Source organism: Lithobates pipiens, unplaced genomic scaffold, assembly GCF_037356315.1.
Source record: "Lithobates pipiens isolate NorthernLeopardFrog02 unplaced genomic scaffold, aLitPip1_a1.2 Scaffold_18, whole genome shotgun sequence".
Taxonomy (NCBI): domain Eukaryota; kingdom Metazoa; phylum Chordata; class Amphibia; order Anura; family Ranidae; genus Lithobates; species Lithobates pipiens.
Genome location: NW_027507758.1, coordinates 643,977,216 through 644,002,280, shown reverse-complemented (window position 1 = coordinate 644,002,280; position 25,065 = coordinate 643,977,216). Strand labels below are relative to the sequence as shown.

General features: G+C 43.1%; 3 protein-coding genes across 3 annotated transcripts in view; 1 reads left to right on the top strand and 2 right to left on the bottom strand.

Moving 5' to 3' along the window:
• The window catches only part of LOC143989797 (uncharacterized), a 765,658-nt gene that overhangs the window by 520,601 nt on the left and 219,992 nt on the right, over positions 1-25,065 (top strand). The gene's annotated exons all lie outside the window — the stretch shown is intronic.
• Positions 1-25,065, bottom strand: part of LOC143989578 (uncharacterized) — a 229,597-nt gene that overhangs the window by 117,451 nt on the left and 87,081 nt on the right. The gene's annotated exons all lie outside the window — the stretch shown is intronic.
• LOC143990004 (uncharacterized) overlaps positions 1-25,065 on the bottom strand; it is a 123,953-nt gene that overhangs the window by 12,074 nt on the left and 86,814 nt on the right. The window contains exon 9 of the mRNA XM_077490243.1: positions 22,119-22,127. Within this exon, the coding sequence (XP_077346369.1) occupies positions 22,119-22,127 (9 nt within the window). The remainder of the gene's footprint in view (positions 1-22,118; positions 22,128-25,065) is intronic.

Genomic DNA, 25,065 nt, shown 5'->3' with positions numbered 1-25,065 from the left:
AATGGACTCCCAGCTCACTTTTGAAGCCCATATAAATCACCCATGTAAGACCTCTTTCTACCGCCTCCAAAACATGTCTAAACTCCGTCTGCTTCTCCTTCGGGGGTAAGTGATACATATATAAGAATACATGAACATAACAAATGTCTACTAGGTATATAAGCAAACAGTCTTTAGCATGCCAGTGATGCTGCCTAGAAGGATTGGGAATTCCTCTGAACACGCAGTGCCGGTTTAGCTGACTCCATCCAGTCTGTCCTCATGGAAAAGATGAAAGAGTTGTAATAGGAAGTGGGCTAGTTCCTGGTGATATGGCAGGAAATGTCTATTGACCATAGAACACTACCCATCAATAGTCTGCTGTTAAGAGTGGCATCTAGTGGGCAATGTTGATATTGCAAGTCTAGAATTTTTTTTTCTTTATAGGCTGAAGGCATGAATGACACTCCCCGTCTGGTATCATCAGATGCCACCATTTATTCCTCAGCTGACAACAATAAGATTCGTTCAGAAACTGGTCTGAGGAACAACTATGTCTCCTTGTTTCTATAAATCTTGACTTCCACTTTTCTAATCTTTCCATCTTCACATGGAAAGGTGTTGGTGATGAGACCCAAAGGCCACTCATTCCTTTGGGATTGATGCCACTCCCAAGTGAAGTGGCATCCCATTGACTTGGCATCTAGTGGGCAATGTTGATATTCAGGCATACAAGTCTAGAAGATATTATTTTTTCTTTATAGGCCCCGCGCCTGTGGAATGCCCCACCCGACACCTTGAGGGCTCCTCAATCCACTGATTGTTTTAAAAAAGGTCTTAAGACATTTCTTTTTAGCAAAGCCTTTTGTCTCTTTTAGATGTTTTTCATTTCTTTGCATAAACTGCTATTTTTTCTGTTTCTTTTTAACCTGTAGCACTTTGAGATCTTTCGATGAAAAGGGCACTATAAATAAAATGGATTATTATTATTATTATGATGTCCACATCGCAGGCATGAAATATCACGGACCCGTACATACTAGCCGCACGCTTGAGAGATCATTTTGACTTTCTCCTTTTGGAGTGATTCCATCATGTTCTATACTTCAGCTACTGCTGAAAAGGGGAAAGAAAGGAGATTTACCACGTAAAGCACACCGTCTACTTTGGACATGACCGCGTGTTGTTCACCATTCTCACATCTCTGCATTTTCTCCACTAGTTCTAAAGCCAACTGTCAACTAAATCACCTTCAATGACCTTCCTGCCATAGAGCAACACAATGTCTTAAAGCTTTATACTTCTTTCTTCAGAGCTGGGACCAAACCTTCATCAGTCCGTCAAATTGACTTTACAATCGATTGTAGAGTCACTTTCATATATTGTTTGTCCACCCTGTGCATATCTTGTTCTATCGCCTGTCTCTTGGGGCCTCCCCACCCATTCTGTGATTGTGTGGTTACACTTCCAGTGAATACCCCCCATTTGGGGAGAACCTCCCTCCCCTCCCCCTCCCTTCTATTCCCCCTCCTTTACTAAGATCCATTCCTCTTCCTCCTTCTTCTATTCCTCTCCCCTCCCCCTATGCTCACATTTTTTGCTAGTGAGCTAGTGATCCACCAACACCAACTTGGTCCTTATGTGCAAAAAATGAATGGAGTGACTGGAATGAAGTTCCTTCAATCTGAAGCTTCATGACAATGAGTGGACTTTTATATCTTTCTATGGTCATCTGCTTTATGGTCTCCTAGTAATATGGGTGACATCCAAGCCATGCAGAGATGGTCTCGGTGGTCCCTGTAGAAATCCATATATATGGACATCTGTGTATTATTAACCACCTGACACTTTCACCCCCTTCCTGCCCAGGCCAATTTTCATATTTCAGCGCTGCCACACTTTGAATGACAATTACTCAGTCATACAACACTGTACCCAAATGGAATTTTTATCATTTTTTTTAAACAGATAGCTCTTCCTTTTGATGGTATTTAATCACTGCTGTTTTTTTTTTATTTTATACTATATATTCGCAAAAAAAATAAAAATTTAAAATACATGTCTTCTTAGTTTCTGTTATAAAATGTTGAAAATAAATAATATTTTTTTTTCATAAATTTAAGCCAACATGTATTCTGCAACATTTCTTTGTAAAAAATAACCCAAATCATTATTCAGTTCCTATTTAGTCTGTGTGAAAGTTACAGAGTCTATAAACCATGGTAAATATATTTATAAATGAATCAATCCTGATGTCATGATGGCCTGTCTCCTTTCCTGAGGCCCTTAAAATGTCAGGATAGTACAAATACCCCCAAATGACTTTTTGGAAAGTAGACAATCCAAGGTAAGAGGCATGGAGAGTTTTTCAAAGTTGTCATTTTTTTGGCAAGATTTTATGGAAAAAGGATACATATTACATATTTTTACAATTTATTTTTGTTACCAGAGGGGTACAGAATAATCATATGACTGGTGTGGTGGTGATTAGAGATAGTGACTGGCGTCAGTATGTAAAAAAAAAAAATGTAAATAATATATATATTTTTTTTTTACATAGTGACACTTGTAGTGTTAACATATGGACCCTGTACTAGTCTGGGGAGGTGATCAGGATTAATTTTTTTGATGATTACTGTTATAAGCAACCTTTTTTATGAATGACACAGGGTGTACTATTGTGATAGTAGTGATTGGTCACAGCTATCATATGGTATAGATGTGATAGGCCCCGTATGTACCATGTGATCACTGTGACCAATCACAGAGATATTCACAATAGTACACAATGAATAGCTATGAATGAAAGTCATTCATTGTGTACAACAGTCATGTGATCGCTGTGATTGGTCACAGAGATCACACAGTAGTGGGACCAGCCCAGTACAATGATCTGCCATTTGGTGGAGCTGCAGCATGGCTACTAGACATGGAAATGAGAATAAAGAAGTGCCTAAAGGAGATAGTGTGTATCGCAGAGTGACACTGCGAACACACCAATATTAATGTGCCAACATCCCAATATGGATTGCGAGAAAAGAAAAACTATTATTAGATGGACTTTATATGGCACATGAGTACTCAATCTAAAAAGTATTAGAAATATTTTATTATTTAGTTATCAAAAATTCATATACATAAAACAGTCACATAAGTACAACAATTATTTTGATAAAACGTAGTGTTGCTATGACCCATTCTGCCTGACCACTAATATTCTCCAATAAAGCTTGAGATGTAACATATAATCCAACAATCAATGATACAAAGCCATTGTTTTGGTATCCAGTAGTAAAGAGATATTCAAAGTCCCGGAGAATGGTGTCAGGTGTGTGGGTCCATGTTTTTAACTAGCAAAGTAGCTTGACATGTTCCGTGCTAATTTAGCGCTTCTTCAGGAGCAAATCACACTACAATATATATATATATATATATATATATATATATATGGTCAAAGCCCTATGGCCGATACGGATATGAACAAGTAGCCTCTACCATAAGATTAACCACATGAAATGGACCTGAAGTGTGCCCTGGTCTGATGGTCAGTATACCAAAATAAGGGGGCAAAACATTCAGGTAGGGGTGCAGTTTTATTAGTTTTAGCTTAATTAGTTGAGCAAGTTTGGTGAACGCTTGTGCCATTTCCACCCGAGGATTGGGAATGTACCGGGCGAGGTAGGCAGGGTCCCAACTGCTTAGTCTTTCAATGACGTGACTTGGGACCCACGCCAACATGCTGCCAAGGGTGCTCAAATACTAAAGAGTGTCCACGGTAAGGACCGGGGTCGAGGTGTAGGCTGTGTAGAAGAACCCCATGTGTTTGGGAAACTGGCAGGTACACAAGTGTTGGCACGAAAGCAATAGGGAACTAGAGTCTACGCGTTCCGGTAGGAGTGACAGTAGGTAGTCGAGTACGGTTACTTGATACCAAGCCCTGTTTCTCTATAGAAATGGACGTCCATCCTGGAGTCAGATTGCTGGGTTTTAGACACTGCAAGGAGGAGGATGAAATGAAGTTGGTAGCGAGCCAAGTAACGACTATGCAGGACTTGGCCTGCGGGATTGCTGAAGGCCTGGAATGAACATACAATGGACATTAAACTGGTGCCACCGAGCTAACTGCAGCAGTCTGCGCAGGAAGGACACAACCGAGAGCGGTCCAGACCTGGCTTCAATAACAAGATGAGCCTCGGCCCAGTTGTCGGTGGTGAAAGCCACAGCCTGTCCTGTCCTGACATGACCCCAGATACGAGAGGCTGTCATGACCGGGTATAGCCTGAAGAGGGAGGAAGTCCAGGTAAACCGGGGTTTAGGAGTATCCCTGATGCCATGGTCCTGTAAACCAGTGGTGGCCAAAAATTCCCGCGAAGCCTGTGGAGGCTGTGGCATCTGTCACTACCAGGGGCGACAGGGGCATCGTAGACGGTTTAAACACCGATACATCAATCCATGCAGTAAGGAACCTTCCGACATTGATAGGTCTGCTATTGCCACGGCATCTAAATTAAGGATCTGAGAAGGGTCCTGTGTCCGTGAGAGGAGGACCAGGAGGCGTGACATAAAGATTGATCCTGGGGAATGGCCCGTATTGCAGATTTGAACATTCGTCAGGTAGTGTCTGTGTAGAACCTGACTGCCAGTGATACCAACAATAAATTGGCTAGGCCATGGAAAACCACAAAGGGCCAGGTAGATGGCCGCTTGGATGACTAGACTGGGGAATATGCGAGGATTTCATGTCCCTAAAGATGGCAGTTGTGATGGGCGAGCGTTTTCCGTTGGCTATGGGTGATGCCTCTGGATGCCTCGAAATGGGGATCTTGCTGTATGAGCCATAAAGACAGGTGGCTCTCCGGGCCCTGTAAGGATGAGAAATGCTGAACGCTGGCTAGGTATAGCCTGAGCGTGTTACAGGAAGAAGCCAGTTGCGTGTGTCAACACGATCCAGGTGCTGGATGGAAGTTGAACTCAACTATCCTAAGGGAGAGACCGACAGACAGGAAACGGTGAGTGGTTTGTAAGAAAAGCCACAGGAGACAAGTGACCAATTAAGTGCTGCTGAAAACGACGTGTAGCCAGTTTGTGTGCCACTGAGAATGTGCTTGCAAAAGAATGATTGCAAGACGTTATGCTAAGTCGCGAGCCTTGGCACGATTGCAAAAGTAGTGTTTAAACGTGTGCTTGCGACAATTGCGTGGGAGTTTGTCACTGGAAATGTGTTCATAGTGACTGTGAGAAATTCGTATTATCGCATGTGCTTTGCGAAGACTGCAGGAGTTGTGCTTGAACATGTGTTTGGGTGCGTGCTTGCAACGATTGCAAGATGTTATGCCAAGATGCGTGCTTGCAACGATTGCAAGATGTTATGCTAGGATGCGTGCCTGCAATGATTGCAAGGAGTTACACCAGGATGCGTGCTTGCCATGATTGCAAGATGTTATGCTAGGATGCGTGTGTGCAATGATTGCTAGAAGTTATTGCCAGGATGCGAGCCTGCAATGATTTCAAGGAGTTATGCCAGGATGCGTGCCTGCAACGATTGCAAGAAGTTATGGTAAGATACATGGGTAGCCAGGTTGGAAAAGACAGAAGTCCATCCAGTCCTAACCACAAATCAAACAAATAAACTATCGCACAACCCGACACACCCAATTCTACACCCACAGCTGATCCAGAGGAAGGCAAAAAACCCCAGCAGAGCATGGCCCAATTTGCTACAGCAGGGAAAAAATTCCTTCCTGATCCCCCGAGAGGCAATCGGATTTTCCCTGGATCAACTTTACCTATAAAATAAGTACCCCGTTACAATGTACATTTAGGAAAGTATCCAGGTTTTTCCCAAAGCAATCTATTGAGCCAGCCGGAACTGTCTGCTAGCAATGATTGCAACAAGTTTGTGCCTGGACATCTGCTCGCAATGATTGCAAGAGGTCTTATGCTCGAATGCGTGCTAGCAATGATTTGCCAGAGGTCTATGCCTGAATGTGTGCTTGCAACGATTGCAAGAAGTCTATGTTTGGCTGCGTGCCTGCAACGATTGCAAGAAATCTACGCTTGGATGCATGCTTGCAATGACTGCAAGAAGTCTACGCATGGATGCGTGTTTGCAATGATTGCAAGAAGTCTATTCTTGTATGCGTGCTTGCAACGACTGCCAGACTTCCATGCTTGAATGCGTGCTTGCAACGATTGCACGAAGATTATGCTTGATGCGTGCTTGCAATGATTTGCAAGAAGTCTATGCTTGGATTCGTGCTTGCAACGATTGCAAAAAGTCTACGCTTGTATGCGAACTTGCAACGACTGTAAGATGTCCATGCTTGAATGCGTGCTCACAACGATTGCAAGAAGTCTACACTTGAATGCGAGCTTGCAACGATTGTGAGAAGCCCAGGCTTGTATGCGTACTCGCACCAACTGCAAGACGTCCATGCTTGACTGCGTACTAGCAACGATTGCAAGAGGTCTATGCTAGGATGCGTGCTTGCAACGATTGCCAGAAGTCTACGCTTGGATGCGTGTTTGCAATGATCGCAAGTGTTAGGAATTTCCCTTGTGATCAGTAAAAAAACTCCGGGTGTTCTGAGAAGCAGGAAAATTTATTTCTGATGTGGCCCACAACAGAGAGACATGCTTACAGGACGAAAGCTGAAGAAAAATGTCTGCCAAAAGACTGTGTCCCGCCTTCACATACCCCATAAGAATAACATCTCTATGCTTCTATTGGCTGAGGAAACATAAATAACGTTGTCATGGTACGAACTGGTACCTTTATTCTTTTAGCTATGTTTCCTGTACATTCTTAGGCTATCATATTTAGTTAAATCTAATGATTCTACAACTTACTATGGAGTTAATTAAGACAAAACAATACAATGAGTTAATACAATAATGTGCTCAGAAGTAAGTTTTTTAACAAATCAGTCTCAGGACTATTGTTTTTCTAATAGTCACACAATAAACATTTAAAACTTTTCTAACATTCCCTCCTCTTTGTGTGACTATTTTATCTCAACACATTTCGATGAAAGTCCCTGTGTTATACACTTTCGGACTGTATGTCATTAAGTTGAGCTTCAATGTCCACATAGGTATCCTCAGAGGTAGAGAGGGTTTGATACATTGTTCTTGAGACTGCAGTTTCAATGAGTTTTTGTGAAAGTCCTCGAATACAGGGAATGCAGCAGCATCTGCAAGTGACCAAAACGGCCAAAGCCACAGCGATTGAGATCAAACATGATGTGATAAATCCAGTCCATTTACCGAACCATCCTTCAAGCCAAGTTGTGAATGGATCATTAATACCTAAGTTTTCCGCCAATTCATTCGATAGCGCAGTCAGTCCTTCCAAGGCTTTGGTCACGGTCCCTCCAGGAGCTGTATTGTTGGGGATAAATGTACAACACATGCTACCAAACATTTTGCATACCCCTCCTCTTTCAGCTAAGACCATATCTAAAGCCATTCGGTTCTGCCAGGCCATTAGAGATGTGGGGGCCAACTGTTCTGCTAGGCCCTTCACAGCATCCCTAGTATAGTTTACAAATCGTTGTTGGTTATAATATATATAATTAATCCAGTCAACATTTTTATTTATAGTCACCCACCAGAGAAGAGACTCAAACCCAGCTGTCACCTGATTCCTGGCTTTAAACTCGTCCGGCACCCCGCGAGGAACCCCAATCTCATCTATGTAGATCTGAGAGTCAAATGACCCCAAGGGAGAGGTGTCCCTACGATACTGTCGGTGACTCTTAGTCCACGGGTATTCTGACAGGATTCTCAGGGGCATAGCCAGCTGGACCATAGCGCAATCCCCTTGGGCATTGGCTGGTAGTCTAGCTCGCAGTTTCTTATCCCCACACATCCACCAGACATCAGCTCTCTGAATGTCATGTTCAACCCAGTCACCGTTGTCCGTGTTAATCCTCTCCACACAGTAGTCATCAGGTAAAGACCCAAGATCCACCGCGCTACGGTTCCCTGGGAGTGCAAAACAAGTAAAGTTGCCCGGATAAGCGGTAACCGCTGGAGGTATCTGAGGTCTCTGTACTGGGGGAAACAACAAACTCAATGTGTGACAAGTAGAATTTGCTTCAGGTTTATAGCTCTTATTATACAATTGCAACATACATTTTAAACCTTCTGGATCTGTATTGTGATCTAGAGGAAAAGGAACTGTTGCTAAATGTGGTCTGGCTCCGGCACAAACTAAACAGTTTTCCTTTTTCAGAGTTCTAACCGTGTACCTCAACCATTCTAACCACTCATTTTTTTCTTGGTAGCCCGTCTCCAAAGCTATGGCATCTTCTATTGTTAGGTTAGTGAATCTTATAGTTTTACTCAGAACTTCTATTTTAGTATGGCCTTCTTCTTTCCCTTCTGAGTCTACTTTTTCCTGTTGTTTAATTTTATTAGGTGGTAATACCTCAAGGAAAAATGTTCCTGAGGGGTCAGTTCCTGACACCCATGCTCCCATGGAATACAACCGCTGATCTTCCTTCCTCGGCTCCGTTAATGTTATTAATAGTTGGTTACAGTTCTTACTATTTGTGCAGGGGGAGTTGGCCGCTTTTGTGATTACGAGTCTCTCCTTTATACCACTCTTTTTAGCCCCTGGTTGATTATACCCCCAATCTTGATGCGCTGTAGTCCACAGGGCCTGATCCCATGCTTGACATCCTGCCTTATTCCAGAGCCAGCAGATATATTTATCTGCCCATAGAAGTCCTCTAGCCCCAGTTGTATCCCCACAATCTGCAATCTGACAGAAGTCTACCAGTATAGTGCTAGTTATTCCCTCTATAAAGGTTAGATTTAATGCTTTTCCTGTTCTTTCCCAATCCAAAGGTTCCTCTACTCTTCCATAGCGCCTACCCCCTCTTATGGATGCCTCGCCTAGAGTCACCAGTAACCCAAGGATAATTACTGTCCCTTTCATCCTAACCAGCTACAGAGTTCCAGCGGATAGGATAGGGGAGTTGGAAGGGGAGGGAGACTTCACCGGTTTGAGACAAGTCCCACCTTGTGTGAGACCTCCCTTTGTAGCCGGACTTTCTGGACCTCTTGTAGCCAACTGGTCCTACTCTGCCTGTAAAACCTTCTTACAATGGGACTGGTGAATCCAGGTAGACCTCTCTGCTATCCTTATAGCTGTGGGAGTGATGAGAAGAACTTGATACGGTCCCTCCCACTTAGGTGAGTGCCAATGCTTTCTCTTTATTATTTTTACCAGGACCCAGTCTCCAATATGGATTTTCTCTTCTCCTTGGATTGGACCTTCTGGAATAGAACAGACTTCATTAATTTGCTTCTGTTTCAACAGATTAGACATATATTCTGATAGAGTACGTTCAGATTCTTCAGCTGGTGTTTCATTTGGCAATAAGGGTATTTTATATGGCCTTCCATATATTATTTCAAATGGGCTCAAACCTTCTTTTGTGGGTGTAATATGCATACTAGTTACTGCCAATGGTAAGCAGTACATCCAATTTTTACCAGTTTCTTCCATAGCTTTTCTCAGCTTATTTTTTAAAATTCCATTGTGTCTCTCCACCAATCCAGCTGATTGGGGGTGGTAGGCGCAATGGTTTTTTATTTGGATACCCATCACTTCTGTCAAATGTTGTATAGTTTTATTTACAAAATGGGGTCCATTATCACTGTAAATCCTTTCAGGGATTCCAAATCTAGGAATAATATCTCTTAGTAATGCTTTGGCTACAGTCTGTGCATCTGCACTTCCTGTCGGGAATATCTCCACCCATTTTGTCAGGGCGTCTATAATTACCAAACAATATTTCTTCCCTTCACATTTGTCTAATTCAATAAAATCCATGCAAATGTGTTGGAATGGATATTGCGGTGTAGGGAACTTCCCTTTCTGTGGTCTTATACCTCCCTGAGCATTGTGTCTTGCACATATAAGACATTGAGAGCAAAAAGTTTTTGAGTAGTTTGTGAATCCATAGGCTGTACATACTTTATTTAACATCTCAGTCATCCCCCTGTTTGACACATGCGTTACTCCATGTGTCAATACTGCTGCATACCTAAATAAAGATTTTGGTAATACCGGTTTCCCTTCAGGTGATGTGTAAATGTCATCAATTATTGTGCAACCCTTTGTTTTCCAATATTGTTTTTCCCCAGGGGGGGCATTTTGCTGCATATCAGTAAGGACTGTATGATCTATCACTATGATTTCCTGTTCTGTCATTATTTTATGTGTTTCTTGTGCCGCTATTTTGGCAGCTTCATCTGCCCTTTTATTTCCCTTTGAGATGGGGTCCGTATATTTTGTATGTGCTTGACATTTACAGATTGCAAGCTTTTTTGGTAACTGTATTGCATCTAGGAGTTCTAAAATGAAGTCCGTATGTGAAATTGGTTTACCACTGGAGGTGACCATCCCCCTGTTTTTCCATTGTTGTGCGAAAACATGCACTGTTGAAAAGGCATATTGACTGTCAGTGTATATGGTTACAGATTTTCCTTCTGACAGTATACATGCTCTTGTCAATGCTACAAGTTCTGCAACTTGTGCTGAATAATGTTTTGGTAGTGGCCCCGCTTCCAAAATCTCATCCTGTGTCACTACTGCATATCCTGTTGCATTTGTGCCATCTGGATTTTTCTTACTAGAACCATCAACAAAAAGTATCATGTCAGGGTTAGATAATGGTACATCTTTCAGATCACTTCGTGGCAGTACCTTTTCAGCGATGGCAACAGTGCAGTCATGTTTATACCCGTCAGTAGGAAGTGGTAGTAGCGTGGATGGGTTTAATGTAGTACACCTCTGTATTGTTAAGTGAGGTTGTGTCAAGAGTATTGTCATACAGGAAAGGTGTCGTGCTGGGCTCAAATGTGATATCTTTTGCTGTAACAGGATAACAGACACTGCATGTGGTACCTTGAGAGTCAGTGTGTGATACAGCACTATAGATGCTGAGGCCTTGACTGCTTCAGCTGCAGCAACCACTGCCTGTACACAGGGTGGAAGTGCTCTGTTACACTGTCTAACTTTGTAGAGTAGTAGGCAATCGGCCTCTGGTGGCCACCATGTGACTGTGTAAGTACTGATGTCATGTGACCTTCCCTTGAGTCCACTGTTTGTTCAAAAGGTTTGTCATAATTTGGTAAGGCTAACACTGATGAGCTAGAAAGGACTTGTTTTATGTCAGTAAAAGCAGTCTCTGTTTCCTCACTCCATTTTATAGCATCCTGGGGGGCCATCGGGCTCCCATATATTGCCTGTAGCAATGGGGCCGTCAGTATTGAATACCCAGGAATCCAGGCTCTACAGAAATTTGTCATACCCAGAAAGGACATCATTTGTTTCTTTGTCTTTGGTTTTGGCAGCTGGAGGAGTGCTCGTATTCTCTCCTCATCCAGGTGCCGACCTTCTTTTGAGATGTTGTACCCCAAGTATTTGACCTGCTGTTGCCACAACTGAAGTTTAGCTCTATTTACCTTATGCCCTTGATCATGGAGAAAATATAACAGAGCCATTGTATCAGCCCTACAAACCTCCTCTGTGGAAGACGCCACTAAGATATCGTCTACATAGAGGAGGAGCTGGCTTCCCCCTGGGGGTATAAACTGAGCCAAGTTTGAGGACATTGCTTGTGAAAAGATGGTAGGGGACTCACAATAGCCCTGGGGCAGTCTGGTGAAGGTGTACCTTTTTCCCCTGTAGGTGAAGGCAAACCAAAATTGATGGTCGGGGTGCTCCGGAATACTAAAGAAGGCATTACTTATATCAATCACAGAAAAGAATTCATTCCCTGGATCTAAATCATTCAGTAATGTGTGTGGATCTGGTACCACAGGAGCTCTTGGTATAACTGCCTGATTAACAGCTTGGAGATCTTGTATCATTCTCCAGCCTGTAGAAGGCGGAGCCTTCTTAACAGGGAAAAGAGGAGTATTGCAAGGGCTGTCAGGACATGGAATAATCACCCCAGTTTTTAAAAGTTCATCTACTACAGGGGCTATACCCTCCTCTGCTTCCTTCTTAAGGGGGTATTGTCTAAGGTGGGGTCTGTAGTGTGATTTTGGAGTGATGGTTACTGGTTGGACTCCTTTTATGAGTCCTACATCTGCTGGACCTCTAGTCCACAGTGTCTCTGGAAGCCCATCTAACAGATGATCCTCTTGTGCCAAGTATCATTCAGTTCCTGCAGCCCACATGTGTGCTGAGGGTGTTGTAATGATTTCGTGTCCCAAGGGTTTGTGACAGAAATAACCTGTCGACTTACTTTTGTATAAATCAGGTAGGCCCACAGGAGCCCAATCTCTTAGGTCATGACATTCCTTCACAAACTCTCCTACATCTTTCCAATCTCGGCTTTTAGGTTTAGCTAAGGATAGATGTGGGGCAATTTCCCTAAACAGAACCTGTTCTTCGGGGGGTATACAACATGCTGATACACAGAATCCCTCAACACTCCAGTAAACATTGGTTAATTGCAGGGTAACTTCCTTCTTTAAGAAAAATCTGGAGGCATAATACCTATCAGGCCCTGGTGTTCTCTTAAAATACATTGTGCAGTGAACTCTATTTGGTGTCTGTAAATCCACTGTCCTCCCTTCCATCACAGTTTCAGCGTAATTAATCATTTTGTCAACAGTATCAACTGTCTCCTTGTCTTTCATATACACATCTAAGGAGTAATAGTAGTGTGTATCTTCTATTGGGTTAATGGGTCCCTGTCCTACCTGGACTGCAAACCCATTATTTTGTGCACTGACTGACATGCACATGGCTGACATTAGGTCTCTACCCAAGAGATTCACAGGGCAGACAGTAGATAAGATCACTCTGGTTGTGATTTTAACCCCTGTCTCTGGTTCCTCAATGGTGACATACTCAGACAGTAATTCCCTCACCAATTTTCCACTTACTCCTTGTACCAAAATAGATTTTGTAGATTTATCAACATGGGGCGCATCTGCAGGGTGAATTAAGGTCCTAGAGGCGCCAGAATCCACTAAAAACTGTACACATTTTCTCTCCACCATTAACTCGACCTGTGGTAAGCTTTCAACATACCCTATCTTTTCCAGGTGGCTCACACATACTGTTTCTAGTCAATCCGATTTGTGAGGGCCTGGCCCCTCAGGGCAGTCCCTAGCCAAATGTCCCTTTTTTCCACAATCCCAACATTCCCTTCTTTCCACCCATTCTTTATTCCTCCATTGTCCTCTACCCCTTCCTCTTCCTCTAAAACCGTTCCTTCCTCTAAAACTACCTGTGCCTCTCCCTCTATGAGACCCCTCCTGTTCTGCCTCAGCAGTGTACTCTTCTGCATCCTCCTCTCCTTCATCACCTTGCATAAAAACCTTTACTTTCACATTCTTTTTTGCTTTTGCTTTCAAATACTTCTCAGAATGCTTAGCATATTGTAAAACATCTAAAACTGATGCAGTTCGGTAAGTAACCATGTTTTTAACAATGTAATCCTTATGATCCTGTTTCAATCCATTTAAAAAAGCAATCTTTAGCTGTTGCTGATATGCACTATTCACATCTTCAGCTTCGGGGAGCCCGGAGAACACTCTAAAAATCTCTCGTAATTTATTTAGGTAGTCACTGACACTTTCTTTATCTTCTTGTACTGTCATATTTATTTTTTGCCAATCAGTCCGTTGTACCCATCTAAGCTGGCATCTGTTCAGTAGGGCAGTCAACCTGTTTCCTAAGTCTGGGCTTTCTGGAGGCAATGGATCCCCCCGTCCATGTGCATTTGCTGGGGCGCAGGGGTCCCAATCCCCCTTTACCGAAGCCCAATCTGATCCTAATACTCTCCTCAGGGCTCTCTCTACTTCCACCCCATTCAATTTATAACTGTTCCGTAATCCCTCTATGTTTTCAATGAATTCAGCTGGACCTAATTTTGGATGTTTTATGTGTTCTGTAGCCTTTTGTATATCACTGTCAGTCCATGGTCGAAAAACAGTCATAGTCAAGGGATATGGCTGGCCCAGTGCATCATTCTGTCCTCCCCTTGGGTTTGGGACCTCTATCAAGGGGTATTCCTCACCGTCCTCCACACCATACCTAATAGGAGGTTTACTTAGTCTCTTGGCTCCTGCTGGGGCACCTAGTGCATGAGTTATGGCGTCAGTTAATGTTTCAAGGATCGATCTGTTCATCTCCAGGACTGAACTACTGTCTGGAGAGATTGAGGAAGTGGAGTTGGGGTTTTGTTCAGAGGCGGTTCCTTTGACAGGGGTGGATGTCACAGGGAAGGTGTTACTCTGGGCAGTTACTTGCACCTGAGGGGGAGGACCATTATAGGGAGGTGGTCTCTGGGTATAACAGATGAGATCATCCTCTTTGTCCACTAGGGGCAATTGGGCTTGGCATTTTTCCTTTGTTCTTTTCCCTTCTACCCTAATTTTAGCATGCTGAAGCCAATACTCAGCCATTTTTAACCCATACTTTTTTCGATCTTTAGGTCCTAACAACTTAAGCTTATCCACCAACTCCTGACACCCTTTCACAGTTAATTTACCATTAAATCCAAACTTCCTCTCCCACTTAGCACAGTATTGAACAGACTTTGGGTCATTGCTATGCATAAATTTCTTATCACCTTCTAACGGCACCTCAGGGACACAGCAACATAAACAAGCACAAGATATTCTCTTACAAAGGTTACTCCCCATTGTCAGTGTCTGTCTGGTCTCTCATTAACCTATAAAACACTGGAATAGTGACTCTCGGTTCACGGTAACAAAGGGAATATAAGAAGAATATAAACATCAACACTCCCCACACTATAGGGAGAATTAGAAAATAATTAAAACGTATCTCAGCAGTACTGTTATTCAATGAGCTTGCAACATCAACAGAAAAGTTAAACATGAGAAAAGAGAAAGTTAACACACTGAGAAAGGAGAAAAAAAAATATTAGCCTTGCGATCTTTTTAGATCACTTAACTAAACAGCGCTTAAAATAAATAGTCAGGCATTCAACCTCTGACATTCGGTATACCACAAATCTTTTTGTTATCTGTCCGGACAGCGGGCGACGTAATTTTTTACCTTAGACAACGTCCCCAAGTGTCTCTGTCTACGAGCACTGGATCATCTAGATATTATACGATCAATACCAATGTCGGCAATTACAACACATTAAACCAGAAGCAAAGAGAGAAGAAAAGACTCTTAGAAAGAATTAAGAATAATTTAAATTATCTTACCTCTCAAACACCTGGACTGGATCACACAAGGTTCGGAAACAGACAGTGGAATCCAGATCTTTCTTGCCCCTGCCCCTTTTTCACCAATAACTTTGATTGGGGGGACTTATAAATCGGTCGGTGAGCTTCAAAGTCCAATACTCACCGAAGTGTTGTAGGGGCAGTCTGATCTGAAAACCAGCGTGTTGCTCCTGGCTCGAAAGACCAAAAATGTTAGGAATTTCCCTTGTGATCAGTAAAAACTCCGGGTAGTCTGAGAAGCAGGAAAATTTATTTCTGATGTGGCCCACAACAGAGAGACATGCTTACAGGACGAAAGCTGAAGAAAAATGTCTCCCAAAAGACTGTGTCCCGCCCTCACATACCCCATAAGAATAACATCTCTGTGCTTCTATTGGCTGAGGGAACATAAATAACGTTTGTCATGGTACGAACTAGTACCTTTATTAGCTATCCATATTCCCGTACATTCTTAGGCTATCATATTTAGTTAAATCTAATGATTCTACAACTTACTATGGAGTTAATTAGGACAAAACAATACAATGAGTTAGTACAATAATGTGCTCAGAAGTAAGTTTTTTAACAAATCAGTCTCAGGACTATTGTTTTTCTAATAGTCACACAATAAACATTTAAAACTTTTCTAACACCATGCAGGCACACAGAACATGAGATGTGAAGAATGATTTTTTTTTTTTTTTGCTGGTTATTTAAACTCCTATTATCAACCCATACCTTTTTTTGATCTTTGAGTCCTAACAATTTAAGTTTATCCACCAAATCCTGAGACTTTTTTTTTTTACAGTTAGTTTACTATTGAATCCAAATTTCCCCTCCCTCTTGGCACATTAGGAACACAGCAGCCTCATAAGCAGGCACAAAACATTCTTTTACAGAGACTATTCCCCATTGTCAGCGCCAGTCGGGTCTCTCATTAACCTATAAAACACTGGGATAGTGAGCCTCGTCCCACGGTAACAATAGGAATACAAGAGTAAAAATATCAGCACTCCCCACACTATAGGGAGAATCAAAAAAAAAAATTAAAACTTGTTTTTTTTCCAATAAAGTTACAGCGTCAACAGAAAGGTTAAACATGAGAAAGGAGAAACTAAACACACAGAAGAAAGTTAGTCTTGCGATCTTTCTAGATCACTTAATTAAATAGTGCTTAAATCATCGAGCAATCAACCTCTGACGTTCGGTATACCTCAAATCTTTTTGTCTGTCTGGACAGCGGGTGGTGTCATTTTTTACCTTAGACAACGTCCCCAAATGCCTGAGTCTACGAGCACTGGATCATCAAGATATTATACGATCAATACCAATGTTGGCAATTACAACACTTTAAACCAGAATCAAACAGAAAGAGAAGAAAAGACTCTTTGAAAGAATTGAGAATAATTTAATTTATCTTACCTCTCAAACACCAGAGGACTGGATCACGGAAGTTCGAAAACACAGTGGATCAGGGTCTTAGGCCCCCGCCCCTATTTCACCACTAACGTTGAGTGGGGAGATTTTTAATTCTCAGTGAGCTTCGAAGTCCAATACTCACCGAAGTTTTGTCGGGACCATATGACCTGAACTGCGCACCAGTTATTTTCGGGATAGAAGGACCAAAAATATTGGGATTATTCTTCTTGTGATCAGTCAAACTCCAGTTGTATTGAGAAGCAGACAATTTATTTCTGATGTGTCACACAAAAGTATGAAGCTTACAAGCCAAAAGATTCAGTAAGAATCACACAAAGAGATGTACATCCCCCCTCCTAATAGCTACAATAATTTAGCCTCAACGCTTCTATTGGCTGAGGAAACACAGCGTGCCTGGTACAAAATGGTACTTTATTTGGCTAGTTAGTGTTTCCTGTACAGTCTACCATCTATGGTTAAGCCTAATCATCCTACAACTTAATATGGAGTTAGTTAAAGCAAAACGATACAGCAAGTTAATACAACAACATGCTCAGAAGTCATTTTAAAAGTCTCAGGGTTATTGTTTTTCTAATAACTTTTCTAATAGGCACACAATAAACATTTAAAACTTGTCTAACAATAACGTCTACACCGTGTTTACAGATTGGCTTTATCACCCCAATGATCTTGCTCCAGTTCATGGATGTAATCATTATGTTTGGATGATCTCACCGGTCAGGAGACTTTCCTGTCATCCTACATGATCCCTTCTGAGGATTCTTCTATCCTTCCAAACAAATGTATGAAATCCTCAATGAGTCTTCCTCCTCTGTGATATAGAAGAACTAGAATCACAATTAGTGATGGATGAACTTCCGAGGGGACGTTTTTCGTGAACGCGGCCAAAAGTTTGCGAACTGCAAAGTTTGTGGCGGAACCCATTGACTTTAATGGCAAGTGAACCTTAAAAACCTCCAGGTCATATTTTCAGCCACAAAATACTTACTAGTTGTGCACACATAGTCCCACAACATGGACACTGACATAACAAAAGTATTAAGTGAATCTGGGATTGACAACAACAAGCATTCTTTTTTTTATCTGTGAAATTTTGACAATTCAGGAGCGCATGAAGGCCATGGAGGAGAGGCAAGGTCAGGGCAGGCTATGAAGGGGGTGCAGGAGATGATCAGTCCCACAGTCAAGGCAGCGCAGTCTTGTGCCTGTGTCCCAGTGTGCCAACCTGTGCTTGAGCCCCTCCCTCTGCCTGGCCCTTACCCCCACCTATGCAGGGCTCCACTGAGGTTTTCCGGAGGTGCCAGTCCAGTGCTGATCCTCAGCCATGGTACTGGCACTGTCTGCTGGCTTCTCCGCTGCTATCTCCCTCACTGTCTGAAACCAGCACCTCGATAGAGACTGAGCACTGACATCAGCACCGAGATAGCACTGACACCAGCACCGTGATAGAGAGCACTGACACCAGCACCGTGATAGAGAGCACTGACACCACACCAGCACCGAGATAGAGAGAGCACTGATACCAGCACCATGATAGAGAGCACTGACACCAGCACCGAGATAGAGAGCACTGACACCAGCACCGTGATAGAGAGCACTGACACCACACCAGCACCGTGATAGAGAGCACTGACACCACACCAGCACCGTGATAGAGAGCACTGAAACCACACCAGCACTGAGATAGAGAGCACTGAGACCACACCAGCACCATGATAGAGAGCACTGACACCACACCAGCACCGAGATAGAGAGAGAGCACTGACACCAGCAGCGAGATAGAGAGCACTGACACCACACAAGCACCGTGATAGAGAGCACTGACACCAGCACCGTGATAGAGAGCACTGAGGCCACACCAGCAGCGATGGGTCGGCTGAAAGAATTACCTCATATCAGAAGTCACCAACACATCTTCAAACTGCCCTCTTCTTGCAGGCGCTGTTGGATTGGTACCCGCAACTCCTTCTCTGGGAGTGGGATTTCCTCCTCTGCCAGCGCACGCAAAAGCAGAATGCAGCATTTCTCTAAGCAAGGCCTGGAAGTGCTCCATTCTGACAACCCTCTGTGATGGTGGTAACATTTCCGCCATTTTGTGTTTGTACCGGGGGTCTAAGTACGTTGCCACCTAGTACTGGTCCTTGACCTTTATGCTTTTTATACGCGGGTCCCTGTTAAAACACTGGAGCATGAAGGCCCCCATTTGCACTAAACTGGAAGCGGTGTGGTGGCCTGGCTCCTGTTCATCATCCAGGATAATTTCGTCCTCCTCGTTCTCCTCTCCCCATCCACGCACAACAGGGATCCCAGAAAGGTTTAAAGCATGCTCTTCTTGCTCCTCCTCATCCACCCCAGCACCATCCTCATCTGACTCCTCTTCAGACTCCTGTTGTTGACTTGTCTCAGATAGAGTAGCCCCCCCTGGGAATTCATCCAGCATTGCGACTTCCTCATCTTCCTGCTCCTCCATGGCTTAATCAATGACACGATGCAATGCACGCTCCATAACGAAGGCATAAGGTACGATGTCACTGATGGCACCATGGCTGCGACTGACCAGTTTGGTGATCTCATCAAATGGCCGCAGAAGTCTGCATGCATCGCACATGAGCAGCCACTGGCGCAGTGAAAAAAAAAAAAAACCAAGCTCCCAGAACCTGTTCTGCCGCAGAGTTCGTACAGGTAGTCGTTAACTGCATGTTTCTGCTGGAGTGCTGGAGCAGCCTATCAAGCATATAGAAGGTTGAGTTCCTTCACGGCTGGCGGATGCGTTACGAGGGGACGTAGCGTCCGCCCGAGGGGAGGGGCCTGCCAGCGCTAAGCTCACCGCACCGCACCGCTGATCAACAGCAAGAGATGGCTAGGAGCGGGGAGGTGAGAGATCCCAGCCCAGCCATACGGAAGCCCTCGGTGCGGTGTTGCTAACACCTCGCGTTCGGAGCACGGAGCTTCCCCAGCTGCCGCATTACATCACGTCGGTCAGTCCACCCCCCCCCCCCCCCCCCCCCATCGCTCTAGTCCACAACGGATCCCCTCGGGCTACACAGCAGGACTCTGGAGGCATATGGAGGAGACTCTTTAGAGCCTGGAACGGATAGGAGAGCAGCGTGACACAGCATGGATAAGGACGGTAACATTATTTAAACCACAAAAGTGTTGCAGTGTAATTATATCTACTCAGGGGAATCAAATATCATACCTGGGAGGTTAAATGTTTGCTGGTTAAGCAGATAAGGAAGTCCGACTGTGGATATGATTCTCTGGCTGCATGCTCCCTCCGACAGTTTTGAATGTAAAGTACCTATAGTGAGAAACCATTGCAAGGTTGTATAAACCAAATTAGGACCGTGCTTGCATTGTATTGGCCAACGCTCAGTTTACCAGGAGAGGCTAATTTGGAAGGTGTTTTCCCTAAACAGTGGTGGAACCGCACGATCAATATGTATTACCTCTCCAAAATCTATCTTAATAAGGCTGCATAGACTATCACAGGTACATGCGACATTTCTACATGCGATACAATACGGGAGAAAAACAGTCGCATAGTTCAAACGAGGAGATAAATACCTGGTGTCAGGATAAAACTCGCTTAGATAGGTGGAGGAAGTGTATGGTTTCTATTCTTGAGATAAATGTACCGGCTGACGAGATGTTTTATGTTAAATGAGCAACATAAATGAGAAAATCAGTATACATGCATCAGAGCGCGGATTCAATGGTGTAGGATTGTAAAAGGCCTTTTTATCCTTACCCTCTTGCGGTTTCGGATATTCATAAGAGCGGATCAGATTTTTGGGATTGGACTTTAAAAAAAAAAAAAAAAAAAAAAAAAAAAAACCCAAGAGGAGAAGTTATGGCTGGAGGAATAAGCGCTGAGAGATTTGCAATGCTACCATAAGTTCTTCTTCTTTTTTCTCTCTCCTTCCTGTGTGTCTCTCCTTCCCTTTGCCCCTCGCCGTCAGGATATACTGTCTCCGCAACAGGAAATCGAGCAGATTACCCGAATCGCTCTCAATTTTGTATATTATACAGGAAGAGGGAAAATTGCATGACCTGACCATAAGGTTCTTTTTATTTTTCCCCCTGTGTATATTAGATCACGATAAATTTTTCCTTGATATTAGGATATCGTTTCCTCCTTTTCAAGGGATTGCCCTGTCCTGAGCGGAGAATAGAGGGGAGCTCCCTAATTGCTGGATGGTCCACCTTCCCCCGAAATAAGATATAGACGACCTTTTGCCCTCGTTCTGCGAAATCAAACAAGACACTCTACGCAAGGCCGGCCATTGAAAGATAGGAGGTGCTAGGCACTTGACAAGCCTCAAGGTGACTCGTCAATCCCAGGACCCATAGGTTTTTAACCTAGGAGAGGATTGGCGTGGTTGGAGGAAGATATCAAGACAAAATATAACGGGGTGCAGTGTATCATTCGGTATGAAGAAGCTATTGTTAAAGGTCCCCCAAGGGGTGTTGACAGCAGTACACAGACATAGAGGGGAAAAAGGTTGGGAATCCCTAAATAGGGGAGCAAAGAAGCAATCTGGACGATCAGTTTCATAGAGGGAAAGTCGCTGGAGGAAGCGACTCCATCGAAGGAATTAGACCCAAGGGAAAGAGCTATCGGGGGGTCTAGGACCCACCAAATTTTGAGATAGATTGAATCATGAGTAAGTCAGCAAATAAGATGGCAAAAGGTGGAGCTGCGCGGAGCATAAAAGATAAGAGCTTAGATACGTCAATCCAACAATATATGACACAAGGAGCAAGCCCAAAAGAAGTTGGACTGGAGAAAAGACAATCAACTATATCAGAGTACAAGAAGGGAGTGGGCAAGCACAAGGGTGGTGGATCACAACATACCAGTGAGGACACAATAACGGAAAGTGATTGGGAGAGCAGCAAAACGGAAGAAACAAGGATAGATGATCTTCCACCCTCAAAAGGAGAAATGGCGGAGATGCTCTCAAAATTAGAAAATGCAATTAAAACGGACATCAGGGGGCTTCGAGAAGACCTAGGCGGTCTGCTGGAGAGAGTAGAAGCTACAGAAAACCGGGTAGATCTCCAAGCCATAGAACTAAACAAAATTAAAGATCAACTAAGAACACTTCAACTAACACAAAGGAATACGCTGTACAAATTGGAAGATCAGGAAAATAGAAGTAGAAGGAAAAACTTGAAATTGCGCTCAATCCCGGAAACAAAAGGTGAAGATCTAAGAGCAATACTAAATAATATTCTCGCCCCCTGCTGGGGAAATGAGATGGGAGCTCTACCAAGGATTGATAGAATACATAGAATTGGTAAAACAAGAATTAGAGATACGGATAAACCAAGAGACATAATAGTGCGGTTCACATTTTTTGAGGAAAAAGAAGTAATTTGGAAAAAGTTAAGGGGAAAATCCCCTCATGTACTTGAAGGAAGAGAAATACAGATATTCCCGGATATGGCACCCGAAACGTTACTAAGGAAAAGACTCCTGAAACCTTGGATAGAGGAATTGCAAGCTCAGAACATAAAATATAGATGGGGGTTTCCCGCTTGCTTAATAGGGAACAAAGACGGTAAATCAGCGAAGCTGGTCTTCCCGGAAGATCTGGAAGATTTTTGTGAGAAACTGGAAATACGCCCGCCTATACTCCCCGGGTGGCAGATGGAGTAATGGGCTCATCATAGGGGGGAAAATGGGTTCGGGGAAGGGGTGGGAGGGAAAAGGGGAAGGGAATAAGGAAAATACAAATGTAAACAAGAATGTGAGATTCAATACCTCCCGTCTTTTGGGGAGAGGCGGGAGAGGCGCAGGTGGAAAAGCCCCAAACCCTCTCAACAAATAGATTAGGAGATGGTAGGGGTTTGTACGGCCATTAACCTAACAAAGGCCACTAATAGGCCAGGGGAGTTGGGGGGGGGGGGAGGTAAGGAGGGAGGTGGGTAGGGGTTGTAAAGAAAGGTGGGAGGGAGGGGTGGATAGGGGAGGTTGGGAAGGGATAAGGGGGGGAAAGGGAAGTAAAGTGGAGGAAATGTGGACCACCCTAGTAAACAAGATAAAAAGCACCGAGGTAGGGTAGAGAAACGTAGGACAATTAGATGGGTAATAGTAAAAAAGATGGTTTGAAATTTATGTCCTACAATGTGAAGGGCCTGAACACCCCAATCAAAAGACATAAGATTCTAGCTGAACTGAAGCGTTATGAGGCCGATATTATATCTCTACAGGAGACGCATATCTCCCTCGCATCAAACATTAGATTGTATTCCAATAACTACCCGGTCTGGTTCTATAGTGATACTATTTCAGCCAGAAGTAGAGGGGTAGCGATAGGGTTCTCCAAAAGAATAAGGTTTCAGTTAAAGGAAAAAATGTGTGATGCAGAGGGAAGATATTTGTTCCTAAAGGGTACATTAGAGGAATTGGAGTGTACTTTGGTTAATATCTATGCTCCTAATAGTAACCCAATTAGTTTCTTAAATAAGATATTATATAAACTTATGGACTTTAAAGTAGGTTATGTAATTTTGATGGGAGATTTGAACTTCTGCCTCAACCTGGATGTAGATAGTTCTTCGGAGGTACAAAAGATGAGAAGCTCAGCGCACAAAAATATAGTTTCAAAGCTATATAACAACCAATTAGTGGATGTTTGGAGAGCAAAAAATCCGCTGTCACGTGATTATTCCTTTTATTCATCAGTCCATGGAACGTATTCACGCATAGACTACATATTCTTAGACCATAGGCTTTTGGAACATGTGATGGATTCAGGGATAGAAGTGATGACTCTGTCAGATCACGCCCCGATAAAACTATCCCTAAACATCTCAAGGATAGGGAGGAATTTCCCTGAATGGCGGCTGAATGAAGAGTTAATGCTTAGGGAGGAGGATAGGATAAAAATTGCGAGCGAGATCGATCAATATTTTACATCTAATGATACTGAGGGAATTAAAAGAAACACGCTGTGGGATGCACATAAGGCCTATATTAGGGGAATACTGATATCTTTACAATCTAAAAAGAAAAGAACGAGAGCCGAAAAAATCAATAAATTAATGATAGAGATACACCATTTAGAACAAGACCATAAAAAAAAAAGTCTACCCCAAAAAGACCTGGTATTTAAAAAGTTACTAACGGCAAGGATGGAGCTGAAGGACCTTTTGGACCAGGAAGCTGCAAAGGCATTTAAAGGGTTGGCCAAGGAACAATACCTATGGGGAGATAAATCAAGTAAGTTTTTAGCTAGAATGTTAAAAAAGAAAAAGGGGAAAAACTTCATTGGGGAAATTAAGAATAAAAATGGAAAAGTGCTCTATACTACCAAAGATATAGCAGAAACTTTCAGACTATACTTTGAACAGATATTTGCAGACAGCAATAAAAAGGTCAAATACGGAGACAAAGAGCAGAAGATCAGGGAATTTCTTGGGAAAACTACTCTGACTAAAATTACCCCCATGGAAAGGGATATACTTGAAAGGCCAATCTCGGAAGAGGAAATAGTTAGAGCACTATTAAAATCAGCACCAGGAAAATCTCCGGGACCAGACGGTTTCACAACATTATACTATAAAACATTCAGAGAGGCCCTTGCTCCTCAACTATGTCGATATATGAATGGCCTAGGAGAAGAATATAGAATGAGTAATGAGGATTTAAAGGCTACAATTACTTTAATACAGAAGGAGGGCAAAGATCCTACACAGTGCACCAGCTACAGGCCGATTTCGCTGTTAAACGCGGATACAAAGCTTTACGCTAAAATTCTAGCTGAGCGAATGAAGGGGTTAATGTCTGCACTGGTTCACCCAGACCAGACGGGCTTCATAGGGGGACGAGAGGGAAAAGACAACGGCATAAAGACACTCCTTCTGCTTCAAAGGATGCGACAGAGTGGAACCCCCAGTCTGCTTCTGTCGTTGGATGCACAGAAAGCCTTCGACAGAGTAGACTGGGGGTTTCTGTTTAAGACACTAGAGGAGATGGGGCTAGGATCTAAGATGTTACAGAGGATAAAGGTACTGTACGAACACCCAAAGACACGTATAAAAGTAAATGGGGGTATGTCGGAGCCTTTTGAAATGGAGAGAGGTACAAGGCAGGGCTGTCCGCTTTCACCCCTTCTGTTTGTGCTATCTTTGGAGCCACTCTTGGCGGCAATAAGGGGGGACCCTGGGATAGAGGGGGTGAAAGTGGAAAAAGCCGAATATAAATACTCCGCGTTTGCGGACGATATCTTAATATACCTAAATAACCCAAAGACATCGATGCCTAAATTATTTAAGCTACTCGACCAATACGGGGAGGTCTCAAATTTTAAAATAAATAGGTTAAAATCGGAGATAATGAATATTAACATGAATAAGAGAGAGGCACAAAAGGTACAACAAAATTGGAAATTACCGTGGAAGAGCGAGCTTAAGTAT